Source organism: Bombina bombina, chromosome 1 (assembly GCF_027579735.1).
Source record: "Bombina bombina isolate aBomBom1 chromosome 1, aBomBom1.pri, whole genome shotgun sequence".
NCBI classification, from domain to species: Eukaryota; Metazoa; Chordata; class Amphibia; order Anura; family Bombinatoridae; genus Bombina; species Bombina bombina.
In genome coordinates this window covers 1174190412-1174217767 of record NC_069499.1, presented here as the reverse complement: position 1 = coordinate 1174217767, position 27356 = coordinate 1174190412, and the positions used below count along the sequence as shown (strand labels likewise).

Genomic DNA, 27356 nt, shown 5'->3' with positions numbered 1-27356 from the left:
GCAAAAATAGTAAACAGTAGTGTATTACCTTTTATTTTAGGTTGCAATAACAACAGTTAAAAAGGCCACTCACACATTTCAGTCTCTAAAGTTATGAAGTATTTAATAACAAAACATCTATAGTGACCCAAAACAAATGGGTGGCCCTGAATTAAAGTGTGCAGTGATCAGAAAGTCTGTCAGTATACCAATGTCTCTGCTTTCAAATCCTCTCCTTACTTCCAAGGGACGAAGCAGTACACAGTTTTGTAATATGCGACACTTATGCTCATTTGGATTGAGGATTGTTTAAATAAGCCTCCATACTTGGGGGCTATATGGGGATTACACAGTGTAACAGAGAGTCTGCGCAGTCCTATTGCTTCACATGCACTGACATTTGCCTATGAGTTTGTTTTTACATGCGCCTGTTTTTGGGGACTTTAGTTGTGATTATCTGTTTGTTTTATATATGGATGTTATGTTGTACCTGCATTGTTATATAAATGTAAGCTTTACAATCTGTGTACTTTAAATAGTTAAAATTATTTTGCCACTTTATAATGGGAAATAATCTACTTTTTATTGCTTATGTACATTAGTCCTGACCTAGTCAAGTAAGAAACAGTACTTGAAAAGTACAAAATTTGACTTCTTTCCCATCTTTAACAAAGGGGGTTCCATTTTGTATCTATAGTTTTACTGGTTCATAGTAAACAAACATTTTACAGGCTATTTAATTTAGCTAAGATTTTATTTCAGGGTAGTTGTATAACTTACATGATATCCATCACATCACAAAGGGTTAAATGTTCCAAACTGGGGTTGTTGGGAAAACAGATCTTTCATAAAACACTGCAAGATGTACAGGGAGTGGAGTGTGAAGGGTTAGCCAGCTATGTCTATTCTCTAACATTAGCAATGGAATAACATTGTGGGACTTTTTAAAACACAGTGCAAATACAGGGACACTCAAAGAACTGGATGTACAAACCACAGGTGAGTGACGTAGGTTCAGTCACATTGGATGGATTACAGGGACATGTTAATACAATAATAAATTCCATTTTATTATCGCACAAATGTGTGAGGGTAACTGTGTGTTCAGAGTGTTACCAAATACCCCTTTACAATATTAAATATTTGTGTATGATGAAAACTTAGATAAAACCTTTTTATGTTAAAGCTAGTTAGAATATGAGGTACTGCTGACCTACTCAGCAGAGGGCCCTTGTGCAAAATTGTTTTTGGGCTCCCCAAAGATAACTCAGTAGTAGATATGTGCTGGATTTATTCTTGTAAAAGTGCAACACACTGAGAAGATCTGTGCAAATCCCAATATCAGAGTGTTGCAATTTCACAAGAATAAATCCAGCTCTGAAAAGAGCGGAGTGCAATCGTTAGCACACGAAGTGCACGAATGCACAAATCAACTCAGTAGTAAGCAATGGTAATACTATACATGCTTCCTTGTATAAAATGATCCCCTGCATTAGGGTTGTATATATTCTGCAAACAACTATGTATAGACTGGCTGCTATGACCCTCCAGCACTTGGGCCCTGGTGCCACTGCACCTGCTGCACCAATAGTAGTTCCACCCCTGGATCTGTTTCATTTTCTGACATGTCTGTGATACCTTATATTATACAAGACAGAAAAATTATAGGACGCCTATTACTTACTATGGGCTCATTTCGATTGAGTCTGTAAAAATGGAGCCGTAAGCTACCGAAGCGGCCGACAGCTAAAAGTTGAAATTTAGTGCTGCCCTAGGCATAGGCCTGGTTGGAATTATGGAGATATGTGCTTGATTATATTTTTATATGTAAATACATATTGATATTTAAATAGGAACATAACTTCAACTAGTCCTATATCTGGGCCAGCAATTAATATTACAAATAACAATAAATTCATAAAGTGAAGCACTGGCATTGTTTAAAAACTTCAATATCGCAATAGAAAAGAGCCCTCAAAAAGCTTATTTTCTCTTTTACACCTACTTGAGCATTCTGTAATGTTTGAAATAATATTTTGCATAATTGTTTTTTGGCAGCCAGAGATCAGCTGCTGGTAATGATGGAAAAAGTTCCATTGTAAACTGTCGCTAAGTCTAATTGCTTCCAAAGCAGGTTTTTTTGGATATAAGTGCATGTCACCATTTTTGTTGAGTACTTGTGGCATTAAATTATGGGGTTTCCACAAAACATAGTGTGAAGACTACGCCTATCTACCCAGTCATCACTATGTTATGTTATCAAATTGATTTTAGGCATTTACTATACAAAAGGATCCTGACAACCGTCTTTTGGTTACAACTAAATATTTTGTCAAACGATTACAGTATAATATTGTTTACTCTCTATCATTTCAAATGTGAATTGGCAAAGTATGTTGATAATAATTTGCTAGTGTCAGCCCTTACCTTATTTTCAGGTACTGATAAGGTGTATTAATAAAATGGATGGGAAGTTGGTTATGACAAATGGACAAACATAAAATCCAAATGAAAAAGCTAAAACATCTTTGCTATCATATTTGCAAAATGGGCACTTTAATAAGGCAGTAATCTATCACATTAGATATGTAGTATTTATATATTAAAAAAATCTAGCCTACATTCGCTAGAAAATTGACTAAATTAAAAAATGACATTAAAGACTGTAGAAAAGAAAGAAAGAAAGAAAATTTAAATTAGCACAAAAACATACCCTTTTCCTTGAACAAAACTGACCCATTACATTTAAAAGGAAACATAGTAAACAAACTAATCTACCATCTTGTGTATGGCACAAGTGCGTAAAGTACAGTGTATGCCTGAAACACAAGTAGCAATATCATTTGCCATCTTGTGTGTGGCATGTAAGCATCAAACGATACACATTTTTCACAGGCCTATTCAGCCATATTGTGAGGGGAAAAGAACAAAACAAACAAACAAGGTTATAATGAGGATATGAATAAATAAGAGAGTGTTCATCAGCAAATAATAAACAAGACAAATAAAGTAACTCACTTGCACAATTTTATTTTTCAAATACTCCATAAACCGTAATTAGTCATAATTATTATAAGTATTATTTATTATTTTGTGGTGTTGAAAGACTAGGTTAGATTGGTTATATCAAGGACAGGTATTAGAGTTCATCACCATATATGGTGTTACTGTGTGTGCTTGTACACTTCAGTACTATGATGAGAAAACTTCTGGGTTAGTAATCTCTAAAATGTTGCTTTTTTGTGCAAACAAAACTACCACAATATCACATAGAAGGATCTAGTCTGCGATTTGTCAAATAGGGCCTGCAGTGTATGTTTACTTGATATGATTTCTTTAAAAAAATTGGAGAAGTTGATTGTGGAATCTGTCATAAAAATTATTAGGGGGGCTCATCTGTCTGTTCTCCTACATTGGACACTGCTTGCCTCTGTCACCATTTTGCTAAGAAACCCAAGGGAAGTGATAGTGTTTTTCGCTGCGAATACCCTAACAGCTGTAGGATCTAATTAAACTTAGGAGTGGCTCATGATTATTGCTCCTGGGGTTTAAAAGGGAAGCCTTTCTTAAAGGGACATAAAACAAGTTGGGATAGAGACAAAATAATATAAAATGTACCTAAATTACTTTACCTGCAAATGTATACTGCAGTGCCTCGCCATTAACCCTTACTTTTTAGTTTCTGAATTGTAAAGCTCTAACTTCCCCCACACAATTCCTTTTATGGCTGTATCTATGTTTATTGTTCTTTTGGTAGAATGCAAAAGTGCATAGGGATTATCTGCTGGAGCAGGCCTAGAAGCGGTGAACTCAGTTAAAATACAATGCCTGTGTCTAAACACGGATAAGAGGGGTGGAGTTAGCTGCTCCAGGCAGCTTAGCTATGTAATTAATTTTGCTTTTATTTTTGAAAATCATTTTATAATACTTGCCAGCAATTTTTAAACATTTTTTTATGCAAACTATTTTAAATTAATTGGCCCTTTTAGGATATGCACAGATCTCAACCTGTTTTATGACACTTTAAGATAAGTAGGTTACAGCCTGGCAGGAGGCCTGGTGTGCTGTGTGATGACATGTTACAGTATATACTAAAAGATTTGCTGGATACATTTTAGCTGATACAATTCTGTAAAGGACATTTGTGTTGGTGTAGACAATGCAGACAGAGTGTTGCTGTTTGTGGAAGCTTGTGCAGAGAATTAACCTGTTCTTTTGCATTTCCTGTGAACAAACTGTATGCTACCACCTTGGTGTTTGGAAGAAAATAAAGTTTTGAAAACTGGATTTTCCTCATTGCATAAAAACCCTAGAAGACAGTGGTTGCCAAAGATCTGTGTTACAATATATATATATATATATATATATATATATATATATATATATATATATATATATATATATATATATATATACACACACACACGTACAACTTTGAGCCCTTCCCAGTCCAAAATCTTGTTATTTACCATATCCCCCAAAAATCACTGTTAAACCATTTTTTTTCAATAATAAACCATTATTTTATATTTAGTATGTAAAAATATGAGTGAGATATTTTATTTTAACCTATTATACATGTGATTATTGTGCATAAATTCAAGCGATAATACTTCAGGTCTCCAAGAGCGCTACATTTTCCAGCAACACTTATCTCACCACTTGCAATATAAGTGATAATAGCGCACCCTGCACTTTCCATTCACAGCACATGACGTGATAAATAAAATGTCAGCTGCATTAAGATTCTCTGGTAATTTTTTCTATTTTAATACCAGATTTGCGCTATTCTTAATGTAGGGTTACTCTAAGGATAACGCTATCATTTGTGCTTCATTTGTAATCTTGGCCTATAAATGTCTCCAGTGTAACTTGCTCAGTCAGTATTGCACAAAAAGCATTTTGGTCTGCGTAGCAAAAACTCCTGTCTTTTAGTGAAGCTTGGTAATATTTGTCATTTATCAGATCACCTTTATTTACAGTGTGCTTCTGTGCAGTGTTTCTGCAATCTGATGTTGCCAATACTTGAAATTAAATATTCAGGGCTAGATTACAAGTGGAGCGCTAAATATTGCTTTCAAAAAAGCGATATTAGCGTTCCACTTTGTAATACCAGTGCATGCTAATGTACGCTGGTATTACAATGCGCAGCAAAGGGGGTAAGTCACGCAGCGATTGCAGCATTTATAAATATATATGTATATGCTGATATACATATATATTTATGTGCTAATATGTGTATATATTACACATAATTTAGTATAATAAATTATAATTAAATAATTTAGTGCTCCACTTGTAATCTAACCCATAGTGTTTTAAATTTGCTGTGATAGCTATAGTATTTGTCTTCCCAAGGAGAATACTCTGGTAGAGACAGAGGGGCCGAATTATCAAGCTCCGAATTGAGCTTGATGTTCCGCTCGGCAGAAACAAGTTATTAAGCAGCGGTCTAAAGACCGCTGCTCCATAACCTGTCCGTCTGCTGAGGCGGCGGACAGACATCGCCGGTATTCGATCGGGTTGATTGACACCCCCTGCTAGCGGAAATTGGCCGCAAATCTGCAGGGGGCTGCATTGCACCACCAGTTCACCAGAACTGTTCGGGAAATGATAAATGCTGAGAGCGTATGCTGTCGACATTTATCTATGTGCAGCGGACATGATCCACAATATCGGATCATGTCCGCTCACATCATAATAAATAGGCCCCAGAGTTTTTAGGGACTGTAGTAGAACAAATGGAAAAAGTGGCATTAGGGAATAAATTATACAAAATTTTGTTAAGCCGTACAATATATGACAATTATCTCTGCTTTTGTGTGAAAGCCTGTAGAAGTGACTATACTGTTACACAAGAGTAAAGCGTATATTAAAATACATATTTTATAAAAAATAACAGATGTTATATTTCAAACTGTTGTGCAACATGAATTGAAGATGCTACTTACCAGAAAAATCACAGCCACTACAATTATCTGAGTCCTTTTAAAAGGAACATTAAACTAATTTTTTTGTTGATGCTTCAGAAGTGATTTACAGCATTACAAAAGATCTACAAACAAAATAAATGTATTTAAAGCTGTCAGTTGGATTGAAAAATTAGATAGATAAATTAAAAAGCTCTTGCAAGTATCAACCAATTATCATACAGCATATAGGAATGTCAGGGTTCTGCGTTCCAGGGAATGCACTCCAGACTCTCTGGGGGAGTGGAAACCCTACAATTTTTAAGGGGCAGTAAATGATTTTTTTTCTTCATAATTGTGCAGTATATGAATTATTAGGTAGCACAATGAGAGTCTTACCTTTGAAAAAGATTTTGTGAAAACCAAGATGAATTACCTTAAAGGGACATTAAACCCCAAAAAATTATTTCATGATTCAGGTAGAGAATACAATTTTAAATAACTTTCCAAATTACTTCTATTATCTAATTTGCTTCATTCTTTAGATATCCTTTGTTGAAGAAATAGCAATGCACATGGGTGAGCCAATCACACGAGGCATCTATGTGCATCTACCAATCAGCAGCTACTGAGCATATCTAGATATGCTTTTCAGCAACGCATATCAAGAGAATAAAGCAAATTATATAATAGAAGTAAATAAAAAAGTTGTTTAAAATTGCGTGCTCTTTCCAAATCATGAAAGAAATTATTTTTTTTAATTTTTTTTTAATACCAGAAGGAATTAAGTATAGATAGAACTTCCCTTTTCAGTATATATTGTTGTGGGTAATTGTGAAATGCAAGAATACTAGCTAATGTTAAAGGTATTATAAGTCAACCTGAAAAGAATAATGTCATTTACAATGATTTAAACAGAATCTTGATGTACAGTATATCATCATTATTGTTAATTGGCTAATTTATGACTACCTTTTATTTATTGAACAGAAGCTGAAGTTAATTATTTTTATTTTAACTATGGTGTTTTGGTGATTATATTGCCTGTAATTGAACAATAAATATACATATTGATTAATTAATATGATTTTGTAAAACATATTACTAATAAAAAAAGCTTTGTTTTTTTTATTCAGGTTTATGATTATAAACAGACTTACCTAAGAACAGAATGAAAATATGGCTGGCAAGATACTCCCTCCGGGTCCTGAGCGACTGCAACCATTCACCAGAGAGTCATTGGCGGCCATAGAAAAGCGCATTGAGGAGGAACATATACGCAAAGAGAAACAGATTGAGGTGCTTGATGATGTGATATCAGCACCCAATAATGGACTTGAAGCTGGCAAGAGCCTTCCACTTATCTATGGAGACCCCCCACCTGCACTTATTGGGGTACCCATGGAAGACCTGGATCCTTTCTATAGCAACCAAAAGGTAACCATAAGTATATATTTTCAAACTTGCCTAAGTTGAGCTTGAGGAGTTATTCATGTGGTAGTAGTAGTCAGCAGTAAATATCCACTTATCTCTTATTAGGCATTTATTTCACTCCAGCTTATACCTGTCCCCTCAACTGTTTCTTTAGAAAGTTTTTCCCAAGACTTTGTCTATGTCAGCATTTATGTCTAATATCTTTAATGTCAGCAGTGAGTCAGGCAGTTCATGTATATGTTTGGCTAGGATGAGAGATGGAGAAGAGATGATAAGCCTCTCTGAATCAGTGGGTTTTCAGGGAGCGTCTGAAACTATACAAGGTAGGAGACAATCTTATGGAGCGGGGTAGAGAGTTCCAGAGGACACGAGCAGCACGTGAGAAGTCTTGGAGATGGGAGTGGGACGTAGAAATAACAGGAGTGGAGAGATGTAAGTCAGAGGTTAATTGAAGAGGACGGGATGGGAAATATTTCACAATGAGAGAGGAAATATAGTTGGGAGTTAAACTATTGAGTGCTTTGTAAGTTAAGGTTAATACTTTAAATTGTATTCTGGAGTGTATGAGGAGCCAGTGTAGAGACTGGCAGAGCGAAACAGCTGATGTAGATTGGCGACTTAGGTGGATAAGTCTAGTAGAAGCATTCATAATGGATTGGAGGGAGGAGAGGCGGTGTTTTGGAAGGCCATTTAGAAGTAGATTGGAAGGCCATTTAGAAGTAGATTGCAATAATCAATGCGTGAAAAAATGAGGGAATTAATTAGTATTTTTGTAGTTTTTTGAGTAAGGAAGGTACGAATTCTGGAAATGTTGTGTAGGTGTGAACGGCAGGATTTGGTAAGCGCTTGTATATGTGGGTTGAATGTGAGTTCTGAGTCAAGTGTGATCCCAAGATCATTATCAGAAAAATGTCAGAATAATAATAATGATAATAATAATAATAATTATTATTATATAATTATTATATCAGATTAATGTGTTATCTTTTAAACTTGTCATTCCCCACTCCCAAAATAAAAAAAATAACATTGGAAATTGTCGTCCTGGAGTAGTTATAAAATAAATAAATACAACTCAAACTCTGAACAGTAGCCATATGCATTCATTTATTCTGCATGACGACTAGACTTCCACCAATAAACAAAACCTGTTTGTCTATCCATTAAACTGTTTAATAATAAACTTCTTGTTTTGATGTACCGGGGCTGTTTTTACTTGTGTCAGTTTATGTACACAATATGCTTTATATATTATATGCTTCTGACTGTCAGATGACACATTTGCATCATTTCCATACACAGTTTGTCTCTACAGAAGCACCGTTATGTGCAGTTTTAGCTTATGTATCTCTTTATTCAGGCTTTTTCATTGATCTTGGAGTTCTGATTTCTGTCCTTTGTTCCAGCGTTACTGTTGCTTGTTTTAAAGTTCTGTATTCTATCAACTGACCTGATCATTGTCTGTAACTTTCTGAATCCTACCAACCAACCTGACCATTGTTTGTAATGTCCTGAATACTGCCCCTTGACCTGACCATTGTCTGTAACGTTCTGAGTCCGGCCAACAGACCTAACAATTGTCTGTAACATACTGAATACTGCCACTTGACAAGAAAATTGTCTGCAACGTTCTGAATTCTGCCAACAGACCTGACATTTGTCTGTAACATTCTGAATCCTGCCAACAGACTTGACAATTGTCTGTAACATTCTGAATACTGCCACTTGACCTGACAATTGTCTGCAACATTCTGAATTCTGCCAACAGACCTGACATTTGTCTGTAACATTCTGAATCCTGCCAACAGACCTGACAATTGTCTGTAACGTTCTGAATACTGCCAACAGACCTAACAATTGTCTGTAATGTTCTAAATACTGACTCTTGACCTGACCATTGTCTGTAATGTCCTGAGTCCTGCGAGCAGACCTGACCATTGTCTGTAACGTTCTGAATACTGCCAACAGACCAGACAATTGTCTGTAATGTTCTAAATGCTGCCTCTTGACCTGACCATTGTCTTTAACATTCTGAATACTCCAAACATACCTGACCATTGTCTGTAACATTCTGAATACTGCCAACAGACCTGACAACTGTCTGTAATGTTCTAAATACTGACTCTTGACCTGACCATTGTCTGTAATGTCCTAAGTCCTGCCAACAGACCTGACCATTGTCTGTAACATTCTGATTACTGCCAACAGACCTGACCATTGTCTGTAACATTCTGAATCCTGTCAACAAACCTGACAATTGTCTGTAACGTTCTGAATCCTGTCAACAGACCTGACAATTGTCTGTAATGTTCTGAATCCTGCCAACAGACCTGACCATTGTCAGTAAAGTTCTGAATCCTGCCACTTGACCTGACCATTGTCTGTAACATTCTGAATCCTGCCACTTGACCTGACCATTGTCTGTAAAGTTCTGAATCCTGCCACTTGACTTGAGGTCTATAACAGCTAAATAGCACACATGCAGAAATTGTGCCTTGCAAACCAGTTTGGTTCATTTACTCATGCATGACTTGAAGCAGATGACAAAGGTGCTTCATTTAGTTAATGTGTCTGTGACACTGCTGCATCCTGTGACTTTTTCAGCCTGTGTTTTAATGAACTGCATGCTTAGTTATACTGGCCTATTACTGTATGTTGGAGTTCTGTCTGTCTGTCTGTTTTCCTTTTATTGCTTGTCTCCATATTCTGAATGCCTATAAATACACCCTTCACCACACCCACAATTCAGTTTTACAAACTTTGCCTCCTATGGAGGTGGTGAAGTAAGTTTGTGCTAGATTTCTACATTGATATGCGCTTCTTAGCATTTTGAAGCACGATTCCTCTCAGAGTACAGTGAATGTCAGAGGGATGTGAAGGGAGTATCACCTATTGAATGCAATGGTTTTCCTTGCGGGAAATCTATTTCATAGGTTCTCTGTTATCGGTTTTCAGATCGACGATATACTCTCATATTCCATTACCTCTACTGATAACTGTTTCAGTACTGGTTTGGCTATCTGCTATATATGGATGGGTGTCTTCAGGTAAGTATGTTTTCATTACTTAAGACACTCTCAGCTATGGTTTGGCAATTTATGTATTAATATAAAGTTCTAAATATATGTATTGTACTTATATTTGCCATGAGTCAGTTTTATGTATATTTCCTTTTTGCAGACTATTCAGTTTCATATATGGGAAAAAACATACGGCCAGATTACGAGTTTTGCGTTAGGAGCTATGCGGTGCTAACGAGCAGTTATTTCTCACCGCTCACTTACCTGCAGCACTGGTATTACAGGTTTTTACAAGCCCGGCGTTAAAAGGCAAGAAGTGAGCGTTGAGCAAAATTGTGCTCCTTACCGCACTCCAATACCAGCGCTGCTTAAGTCAGCGGTGAGCCGGTCGTATGTGCTCGTGCACGATTTCCCCATAGGAATCAACGGGGAGAGCTGAGAAAAAGTCCAACACCTGCAAAAAAGCAGCGTAAAACTCAGTAACGCTGCCCCATTAATTCCTATGGGGAAATAAAATTTATGTTTACAACTAACACCCTAACATGAACCCCGAGTCTAAACACCCGTAATCTTACACTTATTAACCCCTAATCTGCCGCCCCTGACATCGCCGACACCTATATTATATTTATTAACCCCTAATCTGCTGCCCCCAACATCGCCGCCACCTACATTATATTTATTAACCCCTAATCTGCCACCCCCAACTTCGCTGCCACTATAATAAACATATAAACCCCTAAACCACCGCACTCCCGCCTCGTAAACATTAGTTAAATATTATTAACCCCTAATCTGCCGTCCCTAACATCGCCGCCACCTACCTACATTTATTAACCCATAATCTGCCGCCCCCAACGTCGCTGCCACTATACTAAATGTATTAACCCCTAAACATAAGTCTAACCCTAATACCCCTTAACTTAAATATAATTTAAATAAATCTAAATAAATATTAATATTATTACCTAAATAATCCCTATTTAAAACTAAATACTTACCTATAAAATAAACCCTAAGCTAGCTACAATAAAACTAATAGTTACATTGTAGCTATCTTAGGGTTTATTTTTATTTTACAGGCAAGTTTGTATTTATTTTAACTAGGTAGAATAGTTACTAAATAGTTATTAACACTACAATTAAATAAATTTACTAAATTAAAAACAATGAAATAAATTAAATTAGCTAAAGTACAAAAAAAACCACAATAAAATACAGAAAATAATAAACAAATTACAAGATATTTAAACTAATTACACCTAATCTAATAGCCCTATCAAAATAAAAAAAGCCCCCCCAAAATAAAAAAAACCCTAGCCTAAACTAAACTATCAATAGTCCCAAGTAATCAGCTCTTTTACCTGTAAAAAAAAATACAAACAACCCCCCCAACAGTAAAACCCACCACCCACACAACCAATCCCCCAAATACTAACTAAAAAAACCTAAGCTCCCCATTGCCATGAAAAGGGCATTTGGATGGGCATTGCCCTTAAAAGGTACTTTAGCTAATTTAATTTATTTAATTGTTTTTAATTTAGTAAATTTATTTAATTGTAGTGTAGTGTTAGGTGTTATTGTAACTTAGGTTAGGTTTTATTTTACAGGTACTTTTGTATTTATTTTAGTTAGGTAGTTATTAAATAGTTAATAACTATTTAATAACTATTCTACCTAGTTAAAATAAATACAAACTGGCCTGTAAAATAAAAATAAACCCTAAGCTAGATACAATGTAACTATTAGTTACATTGTAGCTATCTTAGGGTTTATTTTATAGGTAAGTATTTAGTTTTAAATAGGAATAATGTAGTTAATGATAGTAATTTTATTTAGATTTATTTAAATTATATTTAAGTTAGGGGGTGTTAGGGTTAGGGTTAGACTTAGGTTTAGGGGTTAATAAATTTAATATAGTGGCAGCGATGTTAGGGGCGGCAGATTAGGGGTTAATAAGTATAATGTAGGTGGCGGCGATGTTAGGGGGGCAGATTAGAGGTTAATAATATTTAACTAGTTTGCAAGGCGGGAGTACGGCGGTTTAGGGGTTAATATGTTTATTCTAGTGGCGGCGATGTCTGGAGCGGCAGATTAGGGGTTAAAAATTTTATTTTAGTATTTGCAATGCGGGAGGGCCTCGGTTTAGGGGTTAATAGGTAGTTTATGGGTGTTAGTGTACTTTTTAGCACTTTAGTTATGAGTTTTATGCTACGGCATTGTACTATAAAACTCTTAACTACTGACTTTAGAATGCGTTATGGATCTTTGAGGTAGAGGGTGTACCGCTCACTTTTTGGCCTCCCAGGACAGACTCGTATGCTGATGTTTATTGCATCATTCTTGGCGCAAGAATTTTTTTGGTGCGAAGGTACGTCCGTTGACATACGTTCATCATTTCCGGTGTCTTAGTTGATGCCGAGTTTTTTGCATAAGGTTGCATCTGCTATGATGCGAGTTTGTCATTTCCGGATGTTGTTAGCACCAAAAAATTTAATTTTGCGTTGTGCGTCATACTTAGCGCCAAAATAATTTCATTATTTAAAACCCCATTCCTATGTGCCTCTTGCGTTTTTTATATGTCAGAGGGCTATGCTGTTTGCATTTTTTTCCCATTCCTGAAACTGCCATATAAGGAAATTGATCATTTTGCTTTATATGTTGTTTTTTTCTCTTACATTTGCAAGATGTCTCAATCTGATCCCGTCTCAGAAACCACTGTTGGAACCCTGCTTCCTGATAACAGTTCTACCAAAGCTAAGTGTATCTGTTGCAAATTTGTGGAGATGATATCTACAGCTGTGGTATGTAATAGTTGTCATGATAAGCTTTTACATGCAGAGAATGTATCCATCAGTAATAGTACAATGCCTGTTGTTCATTCAACATCTAATGTACATGATATCCCTGTGAATATTAAAGATTTTATTGCTGATACGATTCAGAAGGCTTTGTCTGCTATCCCTCCTAATAAACGTAAAAGGTCTTTTAAACCTTCTCATAAAGTTGATGAAATTCCAAATGACCGACAACATACTAAATTATCCTCCTCTGATGAGGATCTATCTGATTCAGAAGATCCTACCTCAGAGATTGACACTGACAAATCTACTTATTTATTTAAAATGGAGTATATTCGTTCCTTGTTAAAAAAAGTGTTAATTACGTTGGATATTGAGGAAACTAGTCCTCTTGATATTAAAACTAGTAAACATTTAAATTCTGTTTATATACCTCCTGTGGTTACTACAGAGGTGTTTCCAGTTCCTGATGCTATTACTGATTTGATTTCTAAGAAATGGAATAGGCCTGGTACTTATTTTATCCCTTCTTCAAGGTTTAAAAAATTGTATCCTTTGTCAGCAGTTAGTTTGGAATTTTGGGAAAAGATCCCCAGAGTTGATGGGGCTATTTCTAATCTTGCCAAACATACTACTATTCCTATGGAAGGTAGTACTTCCTTTAAGTACCCTTTAGATAGGAAACTTGAATCTTATCTAAGGAAAGCTTATTTATATTCTGGCTATCTTCTCAGGCCTGCCATTTCTATTTCTGATGTTGCAGCTGCATCAACTTTTTGGTTGGAAAGTTTAGCACAACAGGAAACAGATCCTGTTTTGTTTAGCAATGTTCGCTTGCTTCAACATGCTAATCATTTTATCTGTGAGGCCATTTTTGATATCATCAAAATTGATGTTAAATCTATGTCTTTAGCTATTTTAGCTAGAAGAGCTTTGTGGCTCAAATATTGCAATGCTGACATGGTATCTAAATCTAGATTACTATCTCTTTCTTTAAAAGGTAATAATTTATTTGGTTCTCAGTTGGATTCAATTATTTCAACTGTCACTGGGGGGGAAGGGAGTTTTTTTGCCTCAGGATAAAAGACCTAAGGGTAAATCTAAAGCTTCTAACCATTTTCATTCCTTTCGACAAAATAAGGAACAGAAACCCAATCCTTCCCCCAAAGAATCTGGTTCCAATTGGAAACCTTCTTCAAGTTGGAATAAATCCAAGCCATTTAAGAAACCAAAGCCAGACCCCAAGTCTGCATGAAGGTGCAGCCCTTATTCCAGCTCAGCGGGTAGGGGGCAGATTAAGAGTTTTCCAAAGTATTTGGGCAGATTTTATCCAAAATCAATGGATTCAGAGTATTTTCTCTCAAGGGTACCGAATAGGATTTAGAGTAAGACCTCCTGTGAGAAGATTTTTTCTCTCATGCATCCCAGCAAATCCAGTAAAGGCTCAGGCTTTTCTGAAGTGTGTTTCAGACCTGGAGCTTTCAGGGGTAATCATACCAGTTCCGTTTCAGGAACAGGCCTGGGGTTTTATTCAAATTTATTCATTGTCTTAAAGAAAAAAAATTCATTCAGGCCAGTTCTGGATCTGAAAATTTTGAATCGTTTTGTAAGAGTGACAACTTTCAAAATGGTGACTATAAGGACTACTCTGCCTTTTGTTCAGCATGGTCATTATATGTCCACGATAGACTTACAGGATGCATATCTTCATATTCCAATTCATCCAGACTACTATCAGTTTCTGAGATTCTTTTCTAGACAATCATTACCAATTTGTCGCTCTTCCATTTGGCATAACAACAGCTCCAAAAATCTTTTCAAAGGTTCTCGGTGCCCTACTCTTTGTAATCAGAGAACGGGGTATTGCGGTGTTTCCTTATTTGGATGATATCTTGGTACTAGCTCAGTCTTTACATTCTGCAGAATCTCACACGAATTAACTAGTGCTGTTTCTTCAAAGACATGGTTGGAGGAACAATTTACCAAAAAGTTCCTTGATTCCTCAGACAAGGGTCACCTTTTTAGGTTTCCAGATAGATTCAGTGTCTATGACTCTGTCTCTAACAGACAAGAGATGATTAAAATTGGTTTCAGCTTGTCGGAACCTTCAGTCTCAATCATCCCCTTAAGTAGCTAGGTACATGGAAGTTTTATGTCTCATGACTGCAGCATCGGACGCAATCCTCTTTGCTCGTTTTCATTTGAGACCTCTCCAGCTTTGTATGCTGCATCAATGGTGCAGGGATTATACAAAGATATCACAATTAATATCCTTAAATCCCAATGTTCGACTCTCTCTGACTTGGTGGTTAGATCATCATCGTATAGTTCAAGGGGCCTCTTTTGTTCATTCAACCTGGACTGTGATCACTACAGATGCAAGTCTTTCAGGTTGGTGAGCTGTCTGGGGATCTATGACAGCACAAAGGGTTTGGAAATCTCAAGAGGCGAGGTTACCAATCAATATTTTAGAACTCCGTGCTATTTTCAGGGCTCTTCAGGTTTGGCCTCTGTTGAAGAGAGAACCGTTCATTTGTTTTCAGACAGACAATATCACAACTGTGGCATATGTCAATCATCAGGGTGGGACTCGCAGTCCCCAAGCTATGAAAGAAGTATCTCGGATACTTGCTTGAGTGGAATCCAGCTCCTGTCTAATTTCTGCGGTTCATATCCCAGGTATAGACAATTGGGAAGCAGATTATCTCAGCCATCAGACTTTACATCCGGGGGAGTGGTCGCTCCATCCAGATGTGTTTTCTCAGATTGTTCAGATGTGGGGTCTTCCAGAAATAGATCTGATGGTGTCCCATCTAAACATGAAACTTCCCAGGTACCTGTCCAGGTCCAGGGATCCTCATGCGGTGGCGGTGGATGCGTTAGCAGTTCCTTGGTGTTACCAACCTGCTTATATTTTCCTGCCTCTAGTTCTTCTTCCAAGAGTGATCTCCAAGATCATCATGGAACAATCATTTGTGTTGCTGATAGCTCCAGCATGGCCTCACAGGTTTTGGTATGCAGATCTTGTTCGGATGTCCAGTTGCCAACCTTGGCCACTTCCTTTAAGACCAGACCTTCTGTCTCAAGGTCCGTTTTTCCATCAGGATCTCAAATCATTAAATTTGAAGGTATGGAAATTGAACGCCTAGTGCTTAGTCATAGAGGTTTCTCTGACTCATTGATTAATACTATGTTACAGGCTCGTAAATCTGTTTCTAGGAAGATTTATTATCGAGTTTGGAAGACTTACATTTCATGGTGTTCTTCTCATAAATTTTCCTGGCATTCTTTTAGAATTCCTAGAATTTTACAGTTTCTTCAGGATGGTTTGGATAAAGGTTTGTCTGCAAATTCCTTGAAGGGACACATCTCTGCTCTTTCTGTTTTATTTCACAAAAAGATTGCTAAGCTTCCCGATATTCATTGTTCTGTACAGGCTTTGGTCCATATCAAGCCTGTCAAAAATTCAATTTCTCCTCCTTGGAGTCTTAATTTGGTTTTGAAGGCTTTACAGGCTCCTCCATTTGAGCCTATGCATTCTTTGGACATTAAACTACTTTCTTGGAAAGTGTTATTCCTTTTGGCCATCACTTCTGCTAGAAGAGTTTCTGAATTATCTGCTCTTTCTTGTGAATCTCCTTTTCTGATTTTCCATCAGGATAAGGCAGTTTTGCGAACTTCATTTAAATTTCTACCTAAGGTTTTGAATTCTAACAACAATAATAGAGAAATGGTTGTTCCTTCTTTGTGTCCTAATCCTAAGAATTCTTTGGAGAGATCCTTACATTCTTTGGATATTGTAAGAGCTTTGAAATATTATGTTGACGCTACTAATGATTTCAGGAAGACTTCTAGTCTATTTGTTGTCTTTTCTGGTTCTAGGAAAGGTCAGAAGGCTTCTGTCATTTCCTTGGCATCTTGGTTAAAGCTTTTGATTCATCAGGCTTATTTGGAGGCGGGTCAGGCCCCGCCTCAGAGAACTGCAGCTCATTCTACTAGATCAGTCTCCACTTCGTGGACTTTTAAGAATGAAGCTTCAGTTTATCAGATTTGCAAAGCAGCAACTTGGTCTTCTTTGCATACATTTACTAATTTTTTCATCGGAAAATGGCTGTTATTATTTTTATCCCTCCCCCTCTAGTGACTCTTCTGTGGAGTTCCACATCTTGGGTATTACTATCCCATATGTCACTAGCTCATGGACTCTTGCCAATTACATGAAAGAAAACATAATTTATGTAAGAATTTACCCGATAAATTCATTTCTTTCATATTGGCAAAGGTCCATGAGACCCACCCTTTTAATGGTGGTTATGATTTTTTTGTATAAAGCACAATTATTTCCAAGTTCCTTTTTTGATGCTTTTTACTCCTTTCTTTATCACCCCACTACTTGGCTATTCATTAAACTGAATTGTGGGTGTGGTGAGGGGTGTATTTATAGGCATTTTGAGGTTTTTGGGAAGCTTTGCCCCTCCTGGTAGGATTGTATATCCCATACGTCATTAGCTCATGGACTGTTGCCAATATGAAAGAAATGAATTTATCAGGTAAGTTCTTACATAAATTATGTTTTTCTTAGTCAGACACAAAACATAGATAGATTGCACTTTAAAACTAGAATGGATACATATTCAATGCCTCTGCAAAACTTACCAGCACTCACAGACAAATGTGCCTGCAATCACTGATTTAGGGCAAATTTTACCATACTTGCAGGCAGGTTCACAAGTAGTGAACCTGTCCGCCTGCAATCTCCACTTGAAATGATGCATTGCACATGGAAATTTAACATTGCATAAGAGGTCTCCGGCACAACCAATTGCGCCTTAGAAGGGAATGTCAATCACCCCAAACGAGTGAGTGTCTGATTGATCTTGCCACCTAAGGCAGCGGAGTGGAAAAATAAGCCATTTCTGCTTCTTTAATATTTAGCAACAGGCTCACTTATGCGAACCTGCTCCACATGGCCCAAAAAGCAGTGACTGCAGCTTTATAGATCTAGTCCTTAGTCATGTAATCCCAGACAAACAAACCTGAGTGCACAGGGTGTAAAGACATTTTATTGTGCTTTGCACCCTGGCTTACTGCTTTTTTTATGATGAACTACACATAGTGCACTGTTGCTACAACTTGTGCAAGTCTGTTATACAGTTTTACAAAGAAAGCCACTACACAAAAGGTGTAGTATGGTTTGATTTAGATCTAGGTCTCTGTCTTTAAATACTGGTTTTATTATACTTCCTAAATCCATAGTTCCTGATTTGATAAACAATGTCAAACAGAATTCAGGTCACATCAGAATATTTATACACAACTGTGTCCTACATGTGCAATTTCTGACTATATATATTTTCTATTTTTTTAGACGTTCATTGTCTTGAACAAAGGAAAAGCAATATTCCGATTCTCTGCTACTAAAGCAGTATATCTACTGGATCCTTTTAATCCAATCCGACGAGGAGCGATTAAAGTTCTTATCCATTCATATCCTTTTACTGCACTGTTTGTCTGATACCAAAGGCATTACAATGTTTGTGTTAATTAAACTTAGATTAAGAAAAAAAAAAAATTGAACTTTATGGGAATGTTCATTCTTTTTGTATAAAACAGTAGTTTCCAAGTGTTTGAGTGCATCTAACAGAGAGTTGAATAAATCAGGTGAAAGGGAAATTTAACTCTCAGAATTTTTATTGGACATATAAAATAGCCACCATGAATATTTTACAATTATTTTCTAGAGAAAATAAAAATATTAATAAAAAGTTGCTTATCTATAAACTGAAAATATCAGGAAATGTCGGTTTTGCATATCTGATACCTAGGAATTAATCTAATGCATATGAAAAATATTGCTTATTGAACAAAGAAACGTAAATTTTTAAACACAATGCTGTAATACAGCTTGATACAACTTTTATATATGGAACAAAAAAAGAGGACAATGTCCCTTTAAATCAATTTGATTACATGTGTCTTAATAACAGAGATTATAAAATTTTGCCTTGATTCCTCACCTTTCCGACCAGATTTTTACAACTATTATAAAGGATTGTCAATAATGATGGCAGGTTTCTGAGTAAGAATTATAGGAGCTGTAGAGAACCCATTACACTGATCATTTCCTGTGATGAGGTGATCTAATAACTTTTTTCAATGTGTCAGGTTCCCAAAGGTATCTGTTCCTTGATTACTTCCCCTTATAAGGTAAATTGGTCTCTGCATTTCCGAGATAAGATTACATGGTATCTGGTTCAAAACATTTATTAAGACATTTATTAAGATATTTTTGTCATTAAGATCAGCTTGTTGAGATAGGAGGGTAGTATGACTCTGGAGATCAATATAAAACTGATCATTTCATATAACAAGGTGATCTGATGTAAGAGGCATTGTGTTTTTGTGATCAGGAGGTTCCGATATTCTGGTCATTCACAATTATAAATAATATAGGACCCCTCTATGTTTGAACCATAGAATGTTTTAGGATGTCGAGATACCTACACACTGTTAATAAAATTACACCTATTATATTCATTTTCTTAACTATATTTTAAATTATTCAGCTTGTTTATCATGTTAACTATCCTAACGAATTGTGTATTCATGACTATGAGTGATCCACCACCATGGTCCAAGAATGTTGAGTAAGTAATATATGTAACTGTGTTGTCTTCAGAATGAAAACCAAGCAAACTAAATACCTTCTCCAAATCAATACTAACAAACAGTTATTTTGACTAAAGATGTATAGTACAATGTTCATTGAGAAAAAAAAGTAAGACCTAATTTAAAATAAAAATGTACTAGGTAATGTGCTGTAATTAAAAACACCCTATTTAGATTTGAGGATCTTTTGGAACCACAATATATGGATTATACCTTTTTGTATCTTCTTTAACTAAGCTTTACAGTCTTTATTTCTGAGGATATCCTGAAGAAAACTGTGCAATCAGTATATCTAAGGATATACAAGGACTGAACTATGTAGTCTTTAATATTATGTATTAAATAGATCCAAGCTCCAGGCATATCTTGGGCTCTTATGCAAATAAAACAATTGCACTTACTCAGTAACGTCACACAAGGTACAATACGTATTCCCAGGTGCTAAAATGTCTCTCATGTTACTGTACTAAATACTGTATCCCAGTAACAACTACAGATCTCATTTTGTGCTTGTATATTCCATTTTTGCCCACTAGACAACCAGTCTCCTATTGTATATGCCTCTTAATTGTGATTTTTCTCTCTTTTTTTAGGTACACATTTACTGGCATTTATACGTTTGAGTCCTTGATAAAAATCTTGGCCAGAGGATTTTGTATTGAAAGCTTTACATTCCTTAGGGATCCATGGAACTGGCTAGACTTTGGTGTCATTGTTATGGCGTAAGCTGACCCTGCTGGTTCGAGTGCAACATTGCTTAAAGCATTTTGTTTAATGACTATTATTATTACTATATATATTAGTAGTAGTAATAGTAGCAGTAGTAGTAGTAGTGTTAGAGCAATACACTTTCAATACTAACGGTCCATGGTGCAGCACTGTGTATCATGGAGTGTGCACTGCTAACATGGGTGTTGCCTAACAGCTGTTACTACTAACGTCTCATTGGTTATTACATAATGTTGTTATTTTTTTTATCCAAGTTCATTTCGTTATTTAGATATTTGTTTGACAAAACTTTATCTGTATCTGTCTGTATGTTTATATCACTGTTTTTAAAGAAATATTAAACCAGTAAAGGTCTAAATTACAAAAGCAGTAAAGGTTTAAATGACAAATATGGCCAGCAGGAGAAGCACATACATTTTTTTTTTTAATTTGTTAATTTTATTGATTCCCAAAAAAGTCTTCCAATGTCGAAAATCCCTTTAAAAAGCATCTGTTGTTAAACATCACTGTGGCTGCCATTTTTTAAATACTTTCTTACTATGGCAGGTTTATTGCCTTAAGGTACAAACAGGATCTATTTTGTAGGGAGATTCTCTGATTTTCAAAAACAAAAAACAAGAAAACATTTTTGTGAACAAATAAAATGTTCTATTTTTTTTCAAGTTTTTTTTTAAACAAATTATTTTCTTTTACTATATGTTTGACACATATAGAAGAATTAAATACATAGTCAAATGTATGTTCCTTGTGTCACTCCAGAAGAGGATACAGCTGGTGAGAATATAAGAAGCAGGTGTACATTGCTCCAATCACTGGCCATATCCTTATCTAGAGCAGATTGGATGAATGCTGCCCTGATAAAACTTAGGCTCTTATGATAATGATTATAAGTTTTACTTTTTTATTTGCTCTATTGAAAGCCTGGGAAAATCCTAACTCATTTTACAATCCGGTAACATCCCTACACAATTCTTATAGTTTTTTAGCTTGTTTTATCGTGTGTTGTCGTGTAGATTTTGATTGTCACTTTGTTTTCAAATTAAATTTTTTTTATTACATTATATAACTTAGAAAGTGAATAAAAAAAAAAAGGGCCAGATTACAAATGGATTACTATTTAATTCTTCCGCTTGAGCATTAAGGGCTCCATGTACTAAGCAGTCAGCGAGCTACCCGCAACAAATCTCGCGTCAAAACTCGCAAACTGATATGTACAAAGCCGTCAATTGTGTTAAAACTCGCATCTTTAAAATTGCGAGCGTACTTATCCGCCAAACCTCGCTACCGCTCCATTTTTCACTGTAATTAGACACATTTGACCACCAACTCGCCAAAAAACGAATGTACTAAAAAATCTATTTGTCCGCTCGCTACAATTTCCGCTCCCACCTCGCTATTTTTGCCTCGCCACCTTTTAGGTGGCGGGCAAGGTACAAAACAATAGGAAAGTCAATCTAGACGCCAGTCTAGACATATATAAAAGGCAGTAATATCAGCATTGTACTTACAGCATAACTGGCGTCTAATTTGTCTCTCATTTCCATGTACATAAATTGCGCCCAATTTGTCGACTGTAATTAAAGAGTAATCTATTTAAATTTGTATTGTTAGTTGTCAATCTTTATAATTATTTTTATATTAATATTTATATATTATCAGATCCAGATGAAGCCATATCCAAATTGTAAATAAATATTACAAAAATAACGCTCTGTTATCACTCTTCAAAAAATTTTGAACAATAATAAAGTTGTTTAGATAAGTTGAACTTTTATAGGAGCAAAATTCTATTCCCGCGACTACTATGATGTTCGTGACACCTTGCATGTCACGTGTTAATAATTGGCCAGACAATTCAACTAAAAGTTAAGTACCATCAGCTTAGTCGCGGCGAGCGAGGCGTCAAATTTATCAACAATCCGCAACTGCTCGCGGCGGGCTAGACTTGTCTATTTATTGGGGGAATATTAGTACATAGCGACAGCGGACACCATTTCGCCCGCGGCGAGTAACGGCGAGTTTATCCGCGTCTACAATGACGGATGAATTGACGGCTTAGTACATGGAGCCCTAACTGTGCAAGAAGTAAGTTTTTTGTGTGTGTCGGGTTGCGTTCGTAGTATGAGTTGAAAGTAAACTGTTTTCCCTTGCACGCTAACCCGACACACAATAACGTTTTACCCATAGAAGTCAATAGAGCAAAAAAAGTGGAAAAAACACTTAACACCCAACTCGTGAGCAAACACGATCCCATATTCAGCGGTGACTACATAACACAGCCTACTACTGGGAACAGTCTTGACAAAGGTCCCTGCGAGGACCGAAACGTTGACTGAATTTATGAAATAATAAAGATTATGCTATTTAAGACCTGTGTGTGCCTCTTCTCTACTAAAGTTTATATATATATATATATATATATACACACATACTGTATATTACCAAAAAAATCATCAGATATATATGTAAATATATATTTAATATTTAATAATAAATAGAAAATGTTCTACTATGTGAAGAACATTGCAATAATTCATGTCAGATGTAGCGCACCTGGTTAGCACTTGAGCGATAGGTGTTCGTTTTTTTCCCTTCAGTGTGCTCCATTGAGGTCTATGGGGAGAAGTTAACGCAGTTTTGGAATTCAAGTCCAGTGGTTAGTGCGCATCAGGTTTCGCTTGTGCACAAACACTTTACTTTAAACTTGTAATATATATTACACTAAAGCGGGGGGCGCTAAATACCGCTCCATTTATAATCTAGCCCTAAATAAGTTAATCTATTATAATAGTCATTTAAATGTAGGTGGAATAATTCTGTCTATATATTGCTTTGCTTGTGGCTTAACATTCTAAAGTGTGACTTTGTTAACATTATACTCTGCATATTGCTCTTAGTGTTCAAACACTATCCAGCTCTTTGTTAATATGTGATTAGTCATCTCACTTCTAAAACTGAAACTAAAACTAACTAATCCATAGTGTTATACAGTCACTAAAGTATTAGTACCATAAAGCGAAAAAAAGCTTATTTTAAGAACTATTCTGTTTATAAAGTAGCTAGTGTGTTGTACAGACGGGTTTTCATGCTCTCCAAAGAGAACTGAACCTGTTTCAGAGGTTTCAATATCCATTTAATTGCACATCATATTTTCACTTTGCTCCCTGCCAAATGCAACAGTCAGTCAGGACTTTTCAATCTCTCCAATAAATCCCACATCCTCTGTAATAACAGCAAAAGCTCCACAAGCAAATCCCTGCCACACACTCTAGTGTGCCAGTAATCACCCTGTCTTCCACATGAAACATATCTGCATTCCTTTAACCATTCCTTGTATTGTATTGTAGTTGTTTGTATTAACAGGATGGGTTCTCTCTGAATAGCCAGCAGTATTTACACCTCAATCTATCAGTCTATCAAACATATCTTACTGATCGTGCACACTTTAAAGGGACACAAAACCCACATTTTCTTTCCCTTTCTCAGTCATTGTGTTCAGCTAGTTCCCAGTAATGCATTGCTACTCCTTCAACAAAGGCTACTAGCATAACAAAGTAAACTTGACAATAGAAGTAAATTGGAACGTTGTTTAAATTATCCTCTATCTGAATCATGAAATAAACATTTTGGGTTTCATGTCCCTTTTCAACTGACTGGATATACTAATATTTCTGCTTCTAATATATCTCACATTGTTAATATTAACTGCATGGTTTTAACATGAATAATTTAGCACACTTTTATTTTCTACTGAAATGCTGATTTGGTTCTTCCAAAAAATACCACCATAACAGCATGATATTCTTGTGCATGTTGTATTTCCATCTCTCTTCAGTTTTTTCAGCATTTCATCTCTTGTTCTCCTTGTAGTTACACCACAGAGTTTGTAGATTTGGGGAATGTTTCTGCTCTTAGGACATTCCGTGTTCTACGTGCACTTAAAACAATCACTGTAATTCCAGGTGTGTACTCATAAATTATGTTACTGTTTTAATGTCTTGAATTCTTTATTAGTTTTTCATGCAGGATTTCAATCATTTTAGTCATTGAATTAGCTTGAAAAACTTTACCAACAGGACCCGCAAATCAGATTCCCCCCCCACAACCCCTACAATATGATGAACTTAATTCAGACACAACTGATGCTGGATTGGCAGCACCAGTTTACCTAAAATCAGATCTGTCTTTCCACCGGGTCAGAGCCATTTAAACCTCATATCAGGCAAACCTAATACACACAGGAAATTAAGTTTTCTTGATTCTCTTCATCAAACCAGCTTTACTCTCTGATTACTATTGATTGCCCTCTCTGATCTAACATGATTGCTCTACAGACTAGACTGATAGGTCATCCCAAAGCATTCTATCCAAACCCAAGATCTGACAGTTCACCAAGGTTCCCAAATCAAGCCCATCAAATCAGTGTCCCCTATCCAGATAAGGTCCAGGTCAGGTGCATCTCCTATTAGAACATTTAGGACCAGATGACAGAAAGGGATATTTGTGCTCCACTGTGTAATACCAGCACACGCCAATGGGCGCTGGTATTACAAGTTAATATCAATGTGAATGAGAGCTTGTGTTCGCATTGCTGGGAGCGAATTTCCATAGGCTCCAATGGGATCCTCGTTCTGATGCTCCAAGTAATACATTTTTTAATGTCAGACCACTTATGTGTCACTGTCAATTGGAAACAATCCCTATGTTTCATTTTATTTCTTACATTGGTGCATCCACTGCACATCCCGCATTTAAAGAAACCTTTTAACTGTCTATTACTCAGCCAGGAATTCATTTCCTTTTTAATGTAACTTGTTGTTAGAATATCCTTTAGATTTGGTGCCTTTCTAAAGAGAATTCTAGGATTATCTCTTAAAATTTCATCCACAGTTGGATCTCTTTTGAGTGTGTCTTAATTTGGAAGCTTTCTGTACTATAGTTAAGAATTATAGTTCCAAATGATTCATCCTTTTCTTTCTTATCCTTTTTTATACTGTAATAGGTCCTCTATTTAATTTGAATACTTCATTAATTGCTATATTTAATTAGTCTGAATTCTAAATTTTTTCTTACAAATGTAAAGATCTCAATGTGTACAGCATATATGATAAATGGGAGTATGGTTATTTGAAAAAAAGCAATTTTCACAAAGAAAGCAATGACAATTAATAATAAGGAACTTTGTCACAAGGTTCGTATAATTCACTGGTGTGTCTCATAGTAGCCGACAGTCTATTGATATAATGAATTACATTGCAGAAACATATTTACAATCAAGGGAAATGAGTGTAGATCGATTTAAGGAGTTTACAGTTTAGTTTTTTATATGGAGACCCTGCCACAAAAATGTTCACGTGGTATAACTGGAAACCTTGACATTTGCTGTTTGCCATGTATTGAAATGCTGGGAGATTCTTCCACAAGACTCTTGCAGTTGTACAGTATATGAAGAGACCAGAGGGATAGACGATTGTATGTATAGAGACTGGTTGTCTTTGAAGTGCACAGCAAAAATAAAATGGTTTATTTCTCCATCTATTGATATATTTCATTATGACATGCTAGAAAATTAGCAGTTAGTTTTATATTTACAAGGGATATAATTTATTTTATAAAAATGTTTTAGATATTACATAGGAAAATTAAATAATAAAATCTTATAAATGCAGACTGCCCATTGACTTATATGTATGAATAATGTTCTAATTTGGGAGCTGACACATTTTATGACATAGAATGTCTGACGCATTGCTCGCCTTGTTGTTTTAGATAATGGGGCATATTTATGATTGTGCAAGCGGACATGATCCGATATAGCGGATCATGTCCGCTGCACATCGATAAATGCAGACAGCATACACTTTTGCCATTTATCATTGCACAAGCAGTTCTTGTGAACTGCTGGTGCAATGCCGCCCCCTGCAGATTTGCGGCCAATCGGCCACTAGCAGGGGGTGTCAATTGATTTCTGACGATTTCTGTCCGCAGCCTCAGAGCAGGCGTACAGGTTATGGAGCAGCGGTCTTTAGACCGCTGCTTCATAACTTCTGTTTCCAAGGAGCCTTTAGGGGGCAACATGCTCCGTACGGAGCTTGATAAATATGCCCAATAGTATCTATCATTAATGTGCATCTATAAACAATATTTAAATATAAAAAAATGCATTGAGCCTAAGGGCTAGGTAAACCATTGGGTAATCTTAATATAATTTATGAAGATTCATGGTTTAGGATAATTTTAGTTGTTTTTGATCAGTTACATGTTTTGGGACTATAACATTAATAACTGTTCTCAATTAAGGTTTGAAGACCATTGTTGGAGCCCTGATCCAATCAGTAAAGAAGCTCGCAGATGTCATGATCCTCACAGTCTTCTGCCTTGCGGTATTTGCCCTTATTGGTCTCCAGCTGTTCATGGGAAACCTGAGACACAAATGTGTACGTTGGCCGCCTCCTGAAGATGCCTATGTGTTTTACAACAATACAGTGCTCAATTCAACAATAGATGACGACACATATTTCAATAGCACAGAACCCTTCCTCAACTATACCTTTGACTATGAATCCTACGTCAATGATGAAAGTAAGATGGGGGGAATGTGTTTTCATTTCCTGAGATTTTGACAGTTATGGAGTGCTAGGATATATGTTAGTTGTAGTGTATTAAATGCTTTTATGGATGTTGAACTTTATTTTCATTTCTTTTCTTTTTCTTTAAATGGTTTCAGCAAATTTTTATTATTTGGATGGAGCTCTTGATGCACTCCTGTGTGGGAACAACAGTGATAGTGGGTAAGTTCTCAGTAATTATATACA

The 27356-nt window shown here is 36.1% G+C and overlaps 1 protein-coding gene across 7 annotated transcripts in view; it reads left to right on the top strand.

The window, feature by feature from the left end:
- The window catches only part of SCN4A (sodium voltage-gated channel alpha subunit 4), a 360773-nt gene that overhangs the window by 117792 nt on the left and 215625 nt on the right, over positions 1–27356 (top strand). For all 7 annotated transcript variants that reach the window (XM_053699718.1, XM_053699730.1, XM_053699721.1 and 4 more), the window contains 7 exons: positions 7025–7325; positions 18512–18632; positions 19703–19790; positions 20406–20534; positions 24412–24503; positions 26842–27123; positions 27269–27332. In XM_053699718.1, the coding sequence (XP_053555693.1) occupies positions 7068–7325; positions 18512–18632; positions 19703–19790; positions 20406–20534; positions 24412–24503; positions 26842–27123; positions 27269–27332 (1034 nt within the window). In that variant the 5' untranslated portion in view covers positions 7025–7067. The remainder of the gene's footprint in view (positions 1–7024; positions 7326–18511; positions 18633–19702; positions 19791–20405; positions 20535–24411; positions 24504–26841; positions 27124–27268; positions 27333–27356) is intronic.